We start from the raw sequence: 14,720 nt of genomic DNA, 5'->3' as shown, positions 1-14,720 counted from the left end.
AAAGGATAATTATAATAGGAATTATAGAAAATATCTCAAACTAAATATTAATGAAAATTATATATGATTAATATTACATTTAAAAACTTATAGGATATATCTAAAATGGTACTTAGAGAAAAGTTTTATTTTAGAAAAATGGCTAAAACAAGAGGAAAAAAAATAAACCCAAAGAATGTGAACAGATATGACAATAAATGCCTCTATTATCAAAATCACTGGTGCTTATGTTATTGTGAGGCAACAGGAACATAATCTGATTTACATATTATAAAAGACATCAAGGCTGATGTGTTGAACAACCTGTAAATAGAACTTTATTTCAACAGAAAACCAGAATAATAGAAAACAATAAAAACTGATGAAATAAATTGGATATGGTAAAAAAATGAAAGTATCAAATGTCCAGTCTAGCCAAAAGAACTAATAGAAACTGATATTTGAGAAGAACATAAGGAAGTAAGTAGAAAATTTATAACTAACTCATATTACACTTTTACAAATAAAAGGCATGAGAATTGGGGGTTAACTGGGAGTGTGTGGAGAGAACCTATTGCCTCTCGTATAAATAAATAGTTAATCCTGATTGGTATGTATAGCTAATATCTATCCAAGGTTTCTGTAATAGCGATCTCTAAATAAAGCATCTCTAAGTAAGCATTGAAATGTAAAGTAATCTCTAAGTAAACCAGCTAAAGGCTAAAACATTTACATCCTGGAAGAATGTTGCAATAATTTAATCATTTACTGATGGAGCAAGTGATCATGGTGCAAAAAAATGGCAGAGACACATCATGAAATAATTCTAAGAATGCTTGTGATCTATGGGTCACCCATTACAGAAAACATACCACGATTTTCCAAATGTGACATGATAACAAATGCTCAGAAACTGTAAAATAGAATATGTTTGATCAACTGTTAGGTTCTGACATATCTGTTATTACAAATAATCAATGGTATGAGGTAAACATAGAACTCAGATAATCACCAATATTATCAAATAATTTAGTCATCTGAATTATACATATTTATATATTTGAATTTTTTATTCTTCCCCGGTAGGTATACAGCTCCAATATAAATTCTTGATTAAGATTAAAATCCTCACTTAGGATTAAAATGCTCTTTTCAATGTGGAACCCAAAAAGAAAAGTAAAACCTAAAATTAAAACCACAGTCTTCATAACTTAGTGGAATCAAATGGCAGAAATGGAAACAAGTAGAGAATCTAGAAAGCAATAAACTATAAAGCAGTATAGGAATTAACTCTGAAAGTCAGATCTAAATAGTGCAATTCTCTCACTGGCTCCTCAACCCTTAAAAGCAACAAAATTTCCTGTATTATCTCCTCTGCCTCAGATATATCAACCATCCATTATCCGACTTTTGGCTGGGACACTATATAAGTACAACTTACAAAGCAGGGATGTGGGTTGGCAGGAAGAAGGGAAGTATGGAAAGTTTGGGGTACAATGTAGGGATCTGTAGGTGGCATAAAAGGGGTATTTAGAACCAGAAGCTATGTCCTATTACCTTTTTCCACCAAACACATTAATACCATCTTACTTCAAGTCAAGGCACTGAGTAGTCAGTGTTTATTTCTTTTGAAAGCATACATCTTACCATGTGGAATTGTGGTCTGGAAAGGGCGACTTGGGCTTTTCAGGTTCCATAAAGTCAAACTACCATCTGAATGGCTGCACATGAACTGTTTGCCCTCATGATGCCAATCAATTGAATGAATAGCCTAATAAAATAACAATTAAAAACAAGTAGAGGGGGAAAAAGTAGATAAGTTATATCATTCTATATTCCAAAGAAAGACTATTCTGATATAAAATTATTATACTAATAACACTTTGAAAACATATTTTTTCTGACCCATATCAGAATGTAATTTTTGGTAAGATGAAGTCCTATTTCCTCCTAACATAGCCAATTAAAAAAATAATTTAAGAGCTACCATCTGAAGGCTTTCTATGTGCCAAACCCCATGGCAAGCATTTTATACACATTATCTCTTTTAATCCTATAAAAAAGGGTATTGATTTTTCAATTTACACACGGTGAAACAGGTCTTGAGAGACTGAGATACTTGCTGAAGTCACACAACTCAAAACCAAGGTCTAACTATGAAAACTGTCAATCATTGCACTGTATTGCCCTCTTGCATATACTATTTAAATCAATTTAAAGCAAGAAAGGTCTAAATTTTCTTTTATATTTTCAGATTAACTCTGCAGTTTTGAGTCACATAAGATTCAAAAGTAATTACAGCCATCCCTCGGTAACCATTGGGGATTAGTTAGAGAACTCCCACACTCCCTCAGATTCTAAAATCCACAGATGCACAAGTCCCTGATATAAAACAGCATACTATTTGCATACAACCTATGAATATCCTCGCATATACTTTAAATCATCCCTAGATTACTAATAGAATGTAAATGATATGTAAGTAGTTATACTATACTGTCTTTTTATTTGTATTATTATAAATTATTATATTGTTTTAAAATTGTTTTTGTTTTTAAAATATTTTCTATTATAGTTAGTTGAATCCAAGGATAAGGAATTTATGGATACAGAGGGCTGACTGTATTCCTTTTTCCCAAGCTATTCTATTCCCAATGCTAGCATAGTGACCAGCATAAAGTAAGTACTCAATAAATATCTTCTGACTGAATTAGTAATTAATGTCACACACATTTCCACACCTTTGGTATTCTTTCTAAATTAATAAAGTATATGCAGAACTTGGGTAAAGTACTAAGTACTATGAGAAAAATTATAGTAGATATAAAGGCAGAAAAGAAGCATACAACATCTTTTCCTTAAAGACACTTATAAAACAGCAAGAGAGAGAAGATTAATATAAGTGAATACTAATCATATTTATTGTTTGAAACGTCACACATAGACACATACAACTAAAAGTTCCAAACTAAGTTATACGTACATAACTGATAAAAGTTCTAAGCAATCAGTATTATTAGAGTTGCAGATAACTGATGGCTAAAGTAATTATTAAACATATCATCAAGAAAATAAGATTGATTAAATGGAAAAAGCAACATGAAACCCTGGACTTGTGTTTTCTCTCACTCTGTGGCCTTCATTACTAAGCAGAGATTTCTTTTTTGCTAGAGTCCAGCAGAGGAAGTTAGAGGGAAAAATACTTCTTTCTCTTCTCCTCTGCTTATTTCTTCTCCCTTCTGTAGGTGGTTCAAGGGAAAGACACATCTTATTGCCTCCCCTACATGTTAACTTTGATGAGCCTCATTTAACTTAAAGTTGTCTCAAACTGTTTTGCCATCAAAGGTGGAGGCAGAAAAGGCACTCTCAGCCCTAAACCTTCTTATTTCACTGAATTTCTGTCTACTGGAAAGGACAGATAGAAAAATAATAGTTACAATAAAGCCAAAGTAAGTCAGTACTATTAAAGAATATTTATTGTTTAGAAAAACAAGCATGTAAAACCAACTTATTAGAGATCAGGGTTTCATGTAGTGCATTACTGAGTAGCTAGCATTTGATCTAACTTAATGGATAAACATTCAATTTCTATTTATTAGATTGTACCCTACTCTTTTCTCAAAAAAGGGAAGGGAGCTCAGAGGGCTTACTGAAAAAAAACAAAATTAATACAACTAATCTAAAAAGAATTTTAAGAGATAGAAAACAGAATTTTAAACATAAAACACTAGCTAGTTTTATCAACTCAGTGGCTGAGACTGAGTTTCTTTAAAACATGAAAGAAGGAAATCCAAAAAACTGGATAACAATATGGAAAAAAGGAAATACAGCAGTTCTCAAGAAATTAAAAAATTTTCCTCAGGCCAAACTCTGAGGGATTTCTTTGTGAAAGATTACTTAAGAATTATTGACGTAATGAAAGAAAAAATTTACAGTTAATGTGAAAGTAAAATTCGTATATTTGTTTCTAAAAGTAATCTTGGATTTCCAAAACAAAACTCAATTCATCAATGGCTATTTAAATTGTCTAAATAGTTTTACAGGGGCTAAAGACCTAACAGAATTTTGATATACAGAAGAGGAAAGAAGGCAGTTCATGATGAGAAGTTAGAAGGAACAAAGGCTCAGAGATAAGAAATAAATGTTATATATAGAAGATAGTGAGTAATATGTCTGAAATGTGGGGAATGTGTAGAAGGATGCTGTAAATTTAACTGAAGAGGAATGATAGCACTAGGACCTTAAATCTCATGTCAAGCAATATGGACTTTGTATTGTTGACAATTGAGAGCTATTCAAAGGTTCTGTTGTAGAGAATTCCATAATCTGTTTTAAAATGATAATCTTGTTAATGAAGGATATATTGAAGAGGTAAGATATCAAAGGAAAAGTGGTTGTGAGAATGGAAAAAAAAAAGTGGAAAAAAAGTGGAAAAAAAGTGGAAGTGGGAATGAGAAAAGAGGAAATAAAAGAGACAATATAAAGTCAGAATCAGAAAACTGCAGAAACTGATTGCATATACTACATGTTGATGGAAGAGACAAATATTACTTTGAGGGGTCTAGGCTGAATTAACTAAACAAGACTTAAAAACCAGAAGAAAACATAGAAGGAGGTTTAGATATTTTAATACAAATTCAGTGCCAATGGGATATTTCGTTGGATTTATCTAATATATTGTTATATATTTAGATCTACAGTTCAGGAGGGAGGTAAAGGCTACAGATATATGAATGTTCTTTTTTTTTTTAGCATAAAGGTAATATTTGAAATGATAAAAGAGAATATAAACATTAGAAAGTATAAATTAGGGAGAGAAGAAATGAGGGTAAAGACATAGTATCCTGAAGAATATCAATAATGTAAAGGAGAGGTAAGGGAAAAATCAGTTATGGAAAAAGGAGGTATGATAAATGAAGTGGAAAGACACCATCAAGTGAATAAATTATTTTAAGGAGGATAAACTGAGGTAAAGCCACAGGTTTAGTGAGGAATGTAAAGGCTAAGAAGAGGTCACTGTGTATAGTAATGAAGAGCTCATTGGTGACTTATAAAAAACCATTTCAGGTAAGTATTAAGCATGTTTTCTAGATATGAGAGGTAAAGTGCTGAGGAGAGGCTGAAAAGTTTGGTAGTGAAATGAAGTATTTAACTATCTCTATGAAAACAATAGAGCATATAATGATGCATTACAGTAGATAAAGATGATAGAGTTATATACATATATCAGATGTCAAAAACTTCTAGGTATAAATTACATATATTGTGGTACTATACTAACTCACTTAGGCAGCTGCTAATCCTTATTTTAAAATTTCACTGCAATTTTACTCTCTTTTTAAGGCTCAAAATGTTTCTTCCACACTGTTTAAGGCCATAGGAAAGCTAGATGATTCAGCATTTTCCTCTGGGTTTCGTTTTGAACTGGTTATTCTAATTCCAACTGACTAAATATTCCCATAGTGTTCATATTCTTATTTAGCTGCTAGTGTTGAGAGAGGGAGGAGAGGGAGCACTATCCATCCCCATCTTTTTGATTTGTATAACAAAAGGAAAATCCTAGCTTAGCTCACTAGGACCTTTTTCTTATGATTCAAGATGCTCAAGAATTTGATTATAAAAAACATAACTGAATGATATTACTTATCAGATTATTTTTCACCAATCATGAAAAAATTACCCAGCTGCCATTTTATTTTCTTTCTAAACTTTTTTTACCACTATGAGAACCACTGATAATGAATTGTACAGTTTGTGAAATAGGTGAAGGCTTATATCTTTAAGCACCAAAACTTAAACAATTAACTGCTATGAGGGGGATGGAAGAGAACATGTAAAGTATTCTACGGTGACTACAGGTTCATTTGGAGACATTTTTTATCCCTCCAATGATAAAATGAGGAAGTGTTCTAAAATTAACGTGTGTGTGGTTTTCATTTTCTAATTATTTCATTGCTGCCTTAAATTATTTGGCACTTCTCCTATATAAGAGTAGGTTTTACTGGATGTAAATTTTTGACCTATATTTTCCTCCTATCTCTTCCTCCTCCCACCATTTTCAAATTGAATTAATAGCACAGATGATCACCTTTGTTTCCACAGGCACAAAATGTAATTTCCCTTTTAATCTGTTGCTCCCAGTTTTACCATCTTCTTGTTAGCCTCTCCTGAATGGAAAAATAATGAATGGCCTGGAATTAATATCTGAACAACTGAAGTGTCAACTGGGAGATTATTCCTTGATGAATAGGAGTTTGTTGCTTCCCCTAAATGCAAACTTACTCAAGTCTCAATTATGTACAATAAAACTTACTTCAAGATCTTGTCATTTAATAAGTGTCACTTATTAAGATCTGGTCACTTATTAAGTATTACTATTTACAAAATTTTTCTTTATTCTAAGAAGACAAGTATTAGAAGACAAGACCTTTCAAACTGACTTGAACCTTTTGCCTCTGAAAAGGAATTTTCTAAGGAAGGTGTGAATAGTGTCTTTAGAGACCTTAAGGACAATGAGGCACAACATAGCATGGAGCCTAGAGAAAGGAAAAGCAGTTGAGACAAAGTTGGGGATATACTACAGGTGACAGGCACCCAAGTGTGTAAGAGTACAAGCCAGGACCTATTAACAAATGCAAAGTATATAAGATGCCACAAGAGGGCCCCAAAATAGGCAGTCAAGGCAGAATATCCTCTTAAGAGAAAAACCAGAGATGGAACTTACACAAATACCAAAAGACAGTGTGAAGCATTGGGTCAGAATCAGGCAACTTCCCAAGGCTAAACATATTGGTAAAGTACAAAGCTTAAAAGCAGTAAACAGGCATAACGTCACAATACTCTTTCAAACATTTCGGTGGAAATCACTTACCTCATCATAATAAACTCTCAGTTCTGCTCTTTTAGATTTCAAGTCCCAGAATACTACAGTACCATTTTCATAACCTATTAGCAGCTGGAAAACATTAGAACAATCATTTTCTTAATTCTAACATTAATTTTAACTTGCTTCAAATAAAGTTTAATGTTAATAAAGTAAAATCATACCACATAACACAACCTTATTTCGAATACCAATTTTTCTAGAACTTGAATATAGGTTTTCTACATTAAAAAAAAAATGGCACACAGACTCTGCTTCAATATGAACACTTACCAATAACCTCCACCTAATTTCAAAGAGGAAGTGAGGAAGAATATAAATATATATGACATGATATAAAATAAGTATGAAAATTGGAAGAAAAGAAAAATGAGATAGAAAATGAAGATGAAATAAAACATGAAATGGGATAAGATTAACTCCTATGCACTTGAGGAATGTGGCTTCAAATTTCTTCTATCAAATCCTATTTTCTCTTTGACTGAATTCAATATTTTAAACTGATGTTTTATGAACCCTCTGAAGATTATAAAGGTATTCTAGAGATTCACATCATTAAAAAGGTTAATATTTATTTTTAAATCAATAAATAAGATGATTAATAAAATATTATTTCTTTAAAACAGAAGAATTTGAGAATACATCATGATTATAATATGATCATCTTTAAGCCTCAGTCATTAAGCTAAACAATGCTAGCCATACTGATAACTTTTGCTGTTAAATGATTCTCAATTATTATTTGTATCCTTCCTATTTTTTTGTTACCAATGACAGTAAATTTAACCTATCATTGGTTAGGGAAAAAAAAATAAGAGGAAAGATAAAAATAGCCAATGTTAAAATAATGATATATTTCTGACAGATTTGCCTTAAGATGATTTTCTTGAAATACATTGATAGTATTCCTTTGAGGAAAATTCTTATACACTGCATAAAGATGTATTAATAACTTCAAAAAACCATTAGTAATGAAAGAAAATATAGTGGTGGTGATAACCTAAGCCTGCAGAGCATCCTGAGACCTTATCACTTATCTCAACATCTTACAATGAGACACAAAAAATAACAAAAATAAACCAGCTAGTAGTTTTCGCAGTAAAAACACAAATGTTTTCAAATATCAGTTCATTAAAGCAATATACATTTATTTTTGAAGCTATAACAAAAATGCTTGGTTATTAAATCACACACAAAAAAATGTTAAAATCAATTTGACAAAAAAATGGAGTTTTTTACATGTTAACTTGAAGTAAATGGCATATATGACTTGCTAAGTGAAAATGTCAAAACTAAATACATACTTGGGTAATATTTCTTAAAATAAAATAGATGTGACTGTACTAAGATACGTTTTAACTTCAAATTGATTTTTTTTACATACAAGAGAACATGATGAACAATGAAACCAATTTCTTTTCTTTCTTCTTCTTCTTCTTCTTCTTTTTTTTTTTTTTTTTTTTGAGACAGAGGACAGAGTCTTACTCTGTTGCCCAGGCTGGGGTGCAGTGGCATGATCTTTGCTCACTGCAACCTCCACCTCCTGGGTTCAAGAGATTCTGTGCCTCAGCCTCCTGAATAGCTGAGATTACAGGCATCTGCCACCACACCTGGCTAATTTTTGTATTTTTAGTAGAGATGAGGGTTTCACCATGTTGGCCAGGCTGGTTTTGAACTCCTGACCTCAGGTGATCTGCCCCTCTTGGCCGCCCAAAGTGCTGGGAGTATAGGCATGAGACACTGTGCCCAGCCAGTAAAACCAATTTTATTGAGTGTATGAGACTCTTGGCAAGGAGATATTGGCAAGGAGATTCATTAGCCTAAAAAGTTTGGAAAATATAACTTATGCAATAAAATAAATAATATAATCTTTCTAAAGTTGAGCCCCAAGATTTAATAAAATAATATCCTAAAACACTATTACATTGTCTTAAAGTAAATATCTGAAAGATAAAAGTTGCTTTGCTTATAAAACATTGCTAGCAATAGCCCCAGTAAATCACAAAATATAACAGACTGAACCTCAAAAACACCATAAATTGTTGAGATAAGTATACAAGATTATGATTTAGAAAACATGATATTAGAATCAGTTAGAGAATTAGAAAAGAGAAAAGCAACCCCCCTGACATCCAGGAGACATTAGACAAGGCCACTCTGTGACCATGAGGAACCAAGACAAAAATAAGAGCACTCTGCAATAATATTTGCCCACACCAAAACAGGAACAATGCCCAAACCACAAATTATATATACATATTTTTTAAAGAGAAAATGTATATCACAATAGAAGTAAGTACCATAAAGGCAAAGAAGTAGGGTTACTTCTTCACCATGATATCATTAGAACCTACACTAGTGTCTGAAAAAAATAGGTATTTGGTGAATAACAAATTAATTGTTAAATACCAAAAAATCGAAATTGTAGATATTATATTCTAATCACAGTAAAATAAAATTAGAAGTCATGACAAAAATATTTTGAAAACTAAAAAATATATCTGTAGGTAATTAATTAGCAAAGAAGAAATCATAATGAAATGTATAAAACAGAACTGAACAAAAATGCCTCATAAGACACAGATATATCTTAAGAGGAAGTTTTATGGTTTTGTAAATATGTATGTAGAGAAGAAAAACTGAAAATGTTTTAATTACATAAGCATTTGACTTTGAAAAGTAAAGAAAAAAGTAAATCTCAGAAAGTAGAAGAAAAAATATTGAGCCACCTTATTCAAGAGCAAAGTATACCACCTTTTATTTATTCAAGTATACTTTTACATTATTAGGAAGTTTGAAAGTCTTCCACATACTCATTTTCTTGCTAATTTTATACCTAGTTATTTTAACTTTCTTACTGCTATTTTATGTGAGTTCTTCTCTTCATTACCTTTTCTAATAGGGTATTATTTCTATTACTAGATTTTAGTATACACCCTTCTAAATTCTTTTGTTTGTATTCATTTTAAGGTTGATTCTCTTTGCCGTTCCAGATATATTATCATATAATGTAAAATAGAGACTACTTTATTTTTTCCAATTTTTATGTCTCTAATTGTTTGTATTTGTCTAACTGCTTTGCTAAAAATCATCCTAGCATATTAAAAATAGTGGAGAGGTTGAGCACCCTTGCCTTCTTCCTGACTTTAGTGGCTATGCCTCTAGTATTTCCCCATTAAATAAGATCCTGAATTCTGGGGAGGGAGGGTGAGGGCATAGAAAGAGAGACAGAGAGAGATTTAAAGAAGTATATATTGATTTATATGTTATAAATTTCTTTTATTAGGAATAGGTGTTTAATTTTAAGATAAATATTTTTGTTGAAATATATATAATGTACACAGATTATAGATGTATATTTAATGAATTCTGATGAAGTAAACATACCCATGAAACTACAATCCACATTAAAAAATACAATAGAAGGACAAGTAATACAAGAAAAAAAACACAAGCCATTCAGAAGCCTATTTCATACTCTTACCTAGTTAATATTCCCACTCTCCTCTCTAAAAATAACCACTATCCTGACTTCTACCACTGTAGGCTACTGTTACCTGTTTTGAATTAGGCAGGTAGAATTATACAATACATATTGCTCTCTTTCTTGTTTCTATTTCTATTATATTTGTATTATTAGTTAATTTAATTTCATTATTAAAATAGCATTTCATTGTTTGGCTATGGCACTACCACAAATTAATTTATTCATTTTACAGTTGATGTAGTAATACTACCATGAACAACCTTGTACATATCTTTTGGTAAATACCTATATGCATTTCTGTTAAATGTATATTGATCCATAGGATATTAGTATGTTTAACTTTGATACTGCCAAGCAGTTTTCCAAAGTGGTTATACCAACCACTGCATGTTTTCATTTTCACTAAATGTCTATGAGTTCTAATTCCTTCTCATCTAATGATCAATATTGTGAATAGCTGTACAATGTTAAATTAAAGAGATAAATCATAGCCATCTTTGTCTCATTTCTCATTTCAGGAGTAAAACTTATATTAATGCATCATTAAGGAAGATGTTTTCATAGCTTTGGGAAAATTAACAAAATTTTCATATTAATGAAATTCCTTTCTTTTCCTAGTGTACCAAGAGATTTTTATAATGAAGAGAAGGTAAATTTTATTAAATGCTTCTTATTATCTATTTTTATTAGCATATATTTTTCTCCTTATTTCTGTGAATTGCATTGACTGACTCTGAAAAGTTAAACTGTACTCCTAGGGGGAGCTTAACTTGATTGTGATTTTTTTGTGCCTTCTCTTTCATTCTTGATCAGATTTGCCAGAGATACATCAATTTTGTTAGTATTTTCAAAGAATTGCTTTTGCTAATGTACTAAATTTTTTGTTTTCTATTCTTTTTAATTTCTGCTCTCATGTTTTGAATTAGGGTTCTCTGAAAAATTAGAACCAATAGATGTTTTTCTATGTATAGAGAAACATATTTATTATGAGGAATTGGCTCACGTGATTATGAAGGCTGACAAGTTCCAAGATCTGCAGGGTGAGTTGGCAAGCAGGAGATCCAGGAGAGCTGATAGTGTTCCAGTCTGAGTCTGAAGACCTGAGAACCAGGAGAACCAATGGTATAGTTCCAGTCTGAAGGTCAGCAGGCTCAAGAACCAGGAAGAACCGATGTTTCAGTTAGAGTCCAAAGGCAGAAAAAAGCTGATGTTTCAGTTCAAAAGCAGTCAGGCAGGAAGAATTCTCTCTTACTTCAAAGAGGGTTAGCCTTTTTGTTCTATTCAGGCCTTCAGCTGATTGATGAGACCCACCCGCATTAGGAATGGCAATCTGCTTTACTCAGTCTACAGATTTAAATATTCATCTCAACCAAAACATCCTCACCTAAACCTTTAGAATGATGTTTGACCAAATATTTGGTCACCTGAAGGTCCAGTCAAGTTGACACATAAAATTAACCATTATAACTTTATTGTTATCTTTCTACTACTTTCTTTGAGTTTAATTCACTATTTATCTGACTTACTGGGTTGGATACTAAGATCATTGATTTTCAATTTATCTTTACTTTTTAATAAATGCAATATAAACTATAAATTTTCCTGGAGGCACAGCTTTAGCTACACTCCACAAGTTTTTGATATGTCATATTGTTATTGCAATTTTGTTTAAAATATATTCTAATTTTTATACTGACTTATGATATAGAAGCTATTCAGAAGTGTACTACTTAATGACTAAACAATTGGTGGATTTTTCGTTTATCTTTTTCTTATTGATAATCTTGCTAGATTCTCTTGTGGTTAGAGAATGTATTGTTTATTATTTTAATCCTCTGAAATATATTCGCATGTTTTTTGGTTCAGCAAGCATACAACTTTGGTAAATACTCTATGAGCACTTGAAAATAATGTGTGGTCTGCCAGTACTATATACATAATGTATTATATGTGTCAACTTGGTTAAGTTGTTAATCGTGTGGTTTTAGTTTTCTTTATCCTAATTATTTCTTTGCTTGTTTTCTCAGTGACTGGAAGAGGTTTGTTAAAATCTCCAACTGCAATTGTAGATTTGAGTGTTTTTCATTTTAGTTCTGTCCATTTTTTAATATATTTTTTAGTTCTATCAAATAATACATACACATACATCATGATTCCATGCAAAATGAAAACACAATTCAGATAAGCACATGTTTTAGTTAACATGGTACCATGCAAAGTAAGCACTACCTGTATACTATATGTCTATGTCATCATTAGACATATACACATTTAGGATTATTACATCTTCAGCTGAATTAGCCAGTTTCTATTATAAAATATCATCCTTAAAAAAGTTTTTGCCTTAAAGTCTATATTCTCTGATATTAGTATAGTTACACAAGTTTTCTTTGGTTATGGTTTACATATTATATCCTTTTGTAGTTTTGCATTAAACTTTTCTACAGCTGTAAGTTTAAAGTGTATCTCTTGTAACTGCATATTGTTGTTTTAGCAGCTTGCAAATTATTGTCTGGTAATTAGCCTATTTAGTCAGTTTACATTTAATATAATTGCTGACATATTTTAGAACAAAGCTACCTACTTATCTTGTAAATACAAATCCCATTTGTTTAATGTGTCCTCCCTTTTTTTGGGAATGGGGTTGGTTAGTAATTTTTTTTTTATCCTAATTTTCCACTCTATTAACTTATCCATTATACATACATTTATTATTCTTTTCGTATTACCGACCAGAATAAAAATTTTTCATGACTTATCAAATTATAATGTAAATTAGTACTTGTGCTACTTTCTGGAAATTATAAGGACTGTATTAGGGTTCTCCAGAGAAACAGAATCAATAGGATATATAGCTGCATAGGTATATAAGAAGGAATTTATTATGCAAATTGGTTCATGTAATTATGCAGGATTAGAAGTTTCACAATATGTTCTCTATAAGCTGACGAAGTAGGAAAGTTGGGATTGTAATTTAGTCTGTGTTTGAAGGCCTGAGAACCAGAAAAGTGGGAGGGGCCTGTTGTAAGAAGAGTCTGAAGTCCTGAGAACATTGAGCTGATATTCAAGAGCAGGAAAGGATAGATGTCCCAGTTCCAGTAGAGAGAGCAAATTCACCTTTCGTCTTTCTTGTTCTATACTAACCTCAATAAACTGGATAATGTCTACTCACACTGATGAGGGCAGATATTCTTCACTCAGTCTACTAATGCAAATGGTCATTTATTCTGGAAACACTCTCACAGACACACTAAAAATAATGTTTTACCAACTCTCTGAGTATTCCTTAATCCAGTCAGCTTGATGTGTAAAATTAACCATCACAAAGACATTGCCAATTAAATTTAGTGAACATCATCCCAACTTGTATCATAATTCTCAATATATTACACTCCAAGAAGTCATTATTTTTATAAAACATTTCCTTGGCTTAACGCATGTTTGTGGTTCTTTATTCTTTTCTTCATCTCTGTTCTTATATAATAGATCATTTCCATTTTCTTAAACAAGTCTTTTAGGTTTTTCCTTAGTGAAGATTCGATGTTGATGAATTGTTGCAAATTTTGCTTGTTGAAAATAATTTGATGACATGTTTCAAATTATATTTTTGTAGAGTATAGAATTCTCCCAGTGGAAGGACTGATCTGATTATCAAAACTGGAAATATAATGGATGCTGAATGTTATTCAAAGACTTTTTCAGCATCAATAAAGATAATCATTTTTTCTTAGACCTATTAGCAATATAAATTATATTGACGGATTTTGTAATAGTATCTATCCTTGCATCCCTGGGGTAAAACACCACTTGTCATAATGAATTATTTTTTAATGTGCTGGTGGGTTTCTGTCTCCTAATATTTTATTCAAGGTTTTTCCATTAATATTTTATTTTATTGTAGTAAGAACACTGAACATGAGATCTACCCTATTAACAAATTTATAAATATGTAGTACATTACTGTTGACTCTAGATACAATGTTACACAGCAGATTTCTAAAGTTTATACATCAATCAAGCTTGCTTGACTGAAACTTTAAGTTCATTGATTACTGTCTCTGCATTTCAACCTCTCCCAGTCCATCAGCCACCATTACACTCTTTGATTCTATATATATATGACTATTTTAGATACCTGATATAAGTTGAATAGTGAAGAATTTATTTTTCTATGACTGGTCATTTCACTTCACATAATATCCTTCAGGTTCATCCATGTTGTCACATATTATAAAATTTCCTTATTTATTAAGGCTGAAAAGCATCCCATTGTAGAAATACTATGTGTATTATAGGTATATGAGGGAATACTCTCCATCCCTAATAAGGGCTGGGTAACCACATGTTATTTATTCATCTGCCAATGGCTAT

The 14,720-nt window shown here is 31.4% G+C and overlaps 1 protein-coding gene across 6 annotated transcripts in view; it reads right to left on the bottom strand.

The window, feature by feature from the left end:
- STXBP5L (syntaxin binding protein 5L) overlaps window positions 1-14,720 on the bottom strand; it is a 494,315-nt gene that overhangs the window by 264,460 nt on the left and 215,135 nt on the right. For 5 of the 6 annotated variants that reach the window (XM_038003392.2, XM_007985660.3, XM_007985662.3 and 2 more), the window contains 2 exons: window positions 6,851-6,934; window positions 1,627-1,750 (listed from right to left, as the gene is read on the bottom strand). In XM_038003392.2, the coding sequence (XP_037859320.1) occupies window positions 1,627-1,750; window positions 6,851-6,934 (208 nt within the window). Of the gene's footprint in view, window positions 1-1,626; window positions 1,751-6,850; window positions 6,935-11,352; window positions 11,450-14,720 lie in introns of all 6 variants that reach the window. The other variant, XM_038003397.2, reaches the window with a different exon arrangement.

The sequence above is a fragment of the Chlorocebus sabaeus genome, chromosome 22 (genome assembly GCF_047675955.1).
Source record: "Chlorocebus sabaeus isolate Y175 chromosome 22, mChlSab1.0.hap1, whole genome shotgun sequence".
In the NCBI taxonomy this organism is placed as follows: domain Eukaryota; kingdom Metazoa; phylum Chordata; class Mammalia; order Primates; family Cercopithecidae; genus Chlorocebus; species Chlorocebus sabaeus.
This window is presented reverse-complemented; position numbering and strand designations above follow the sequence as displayed.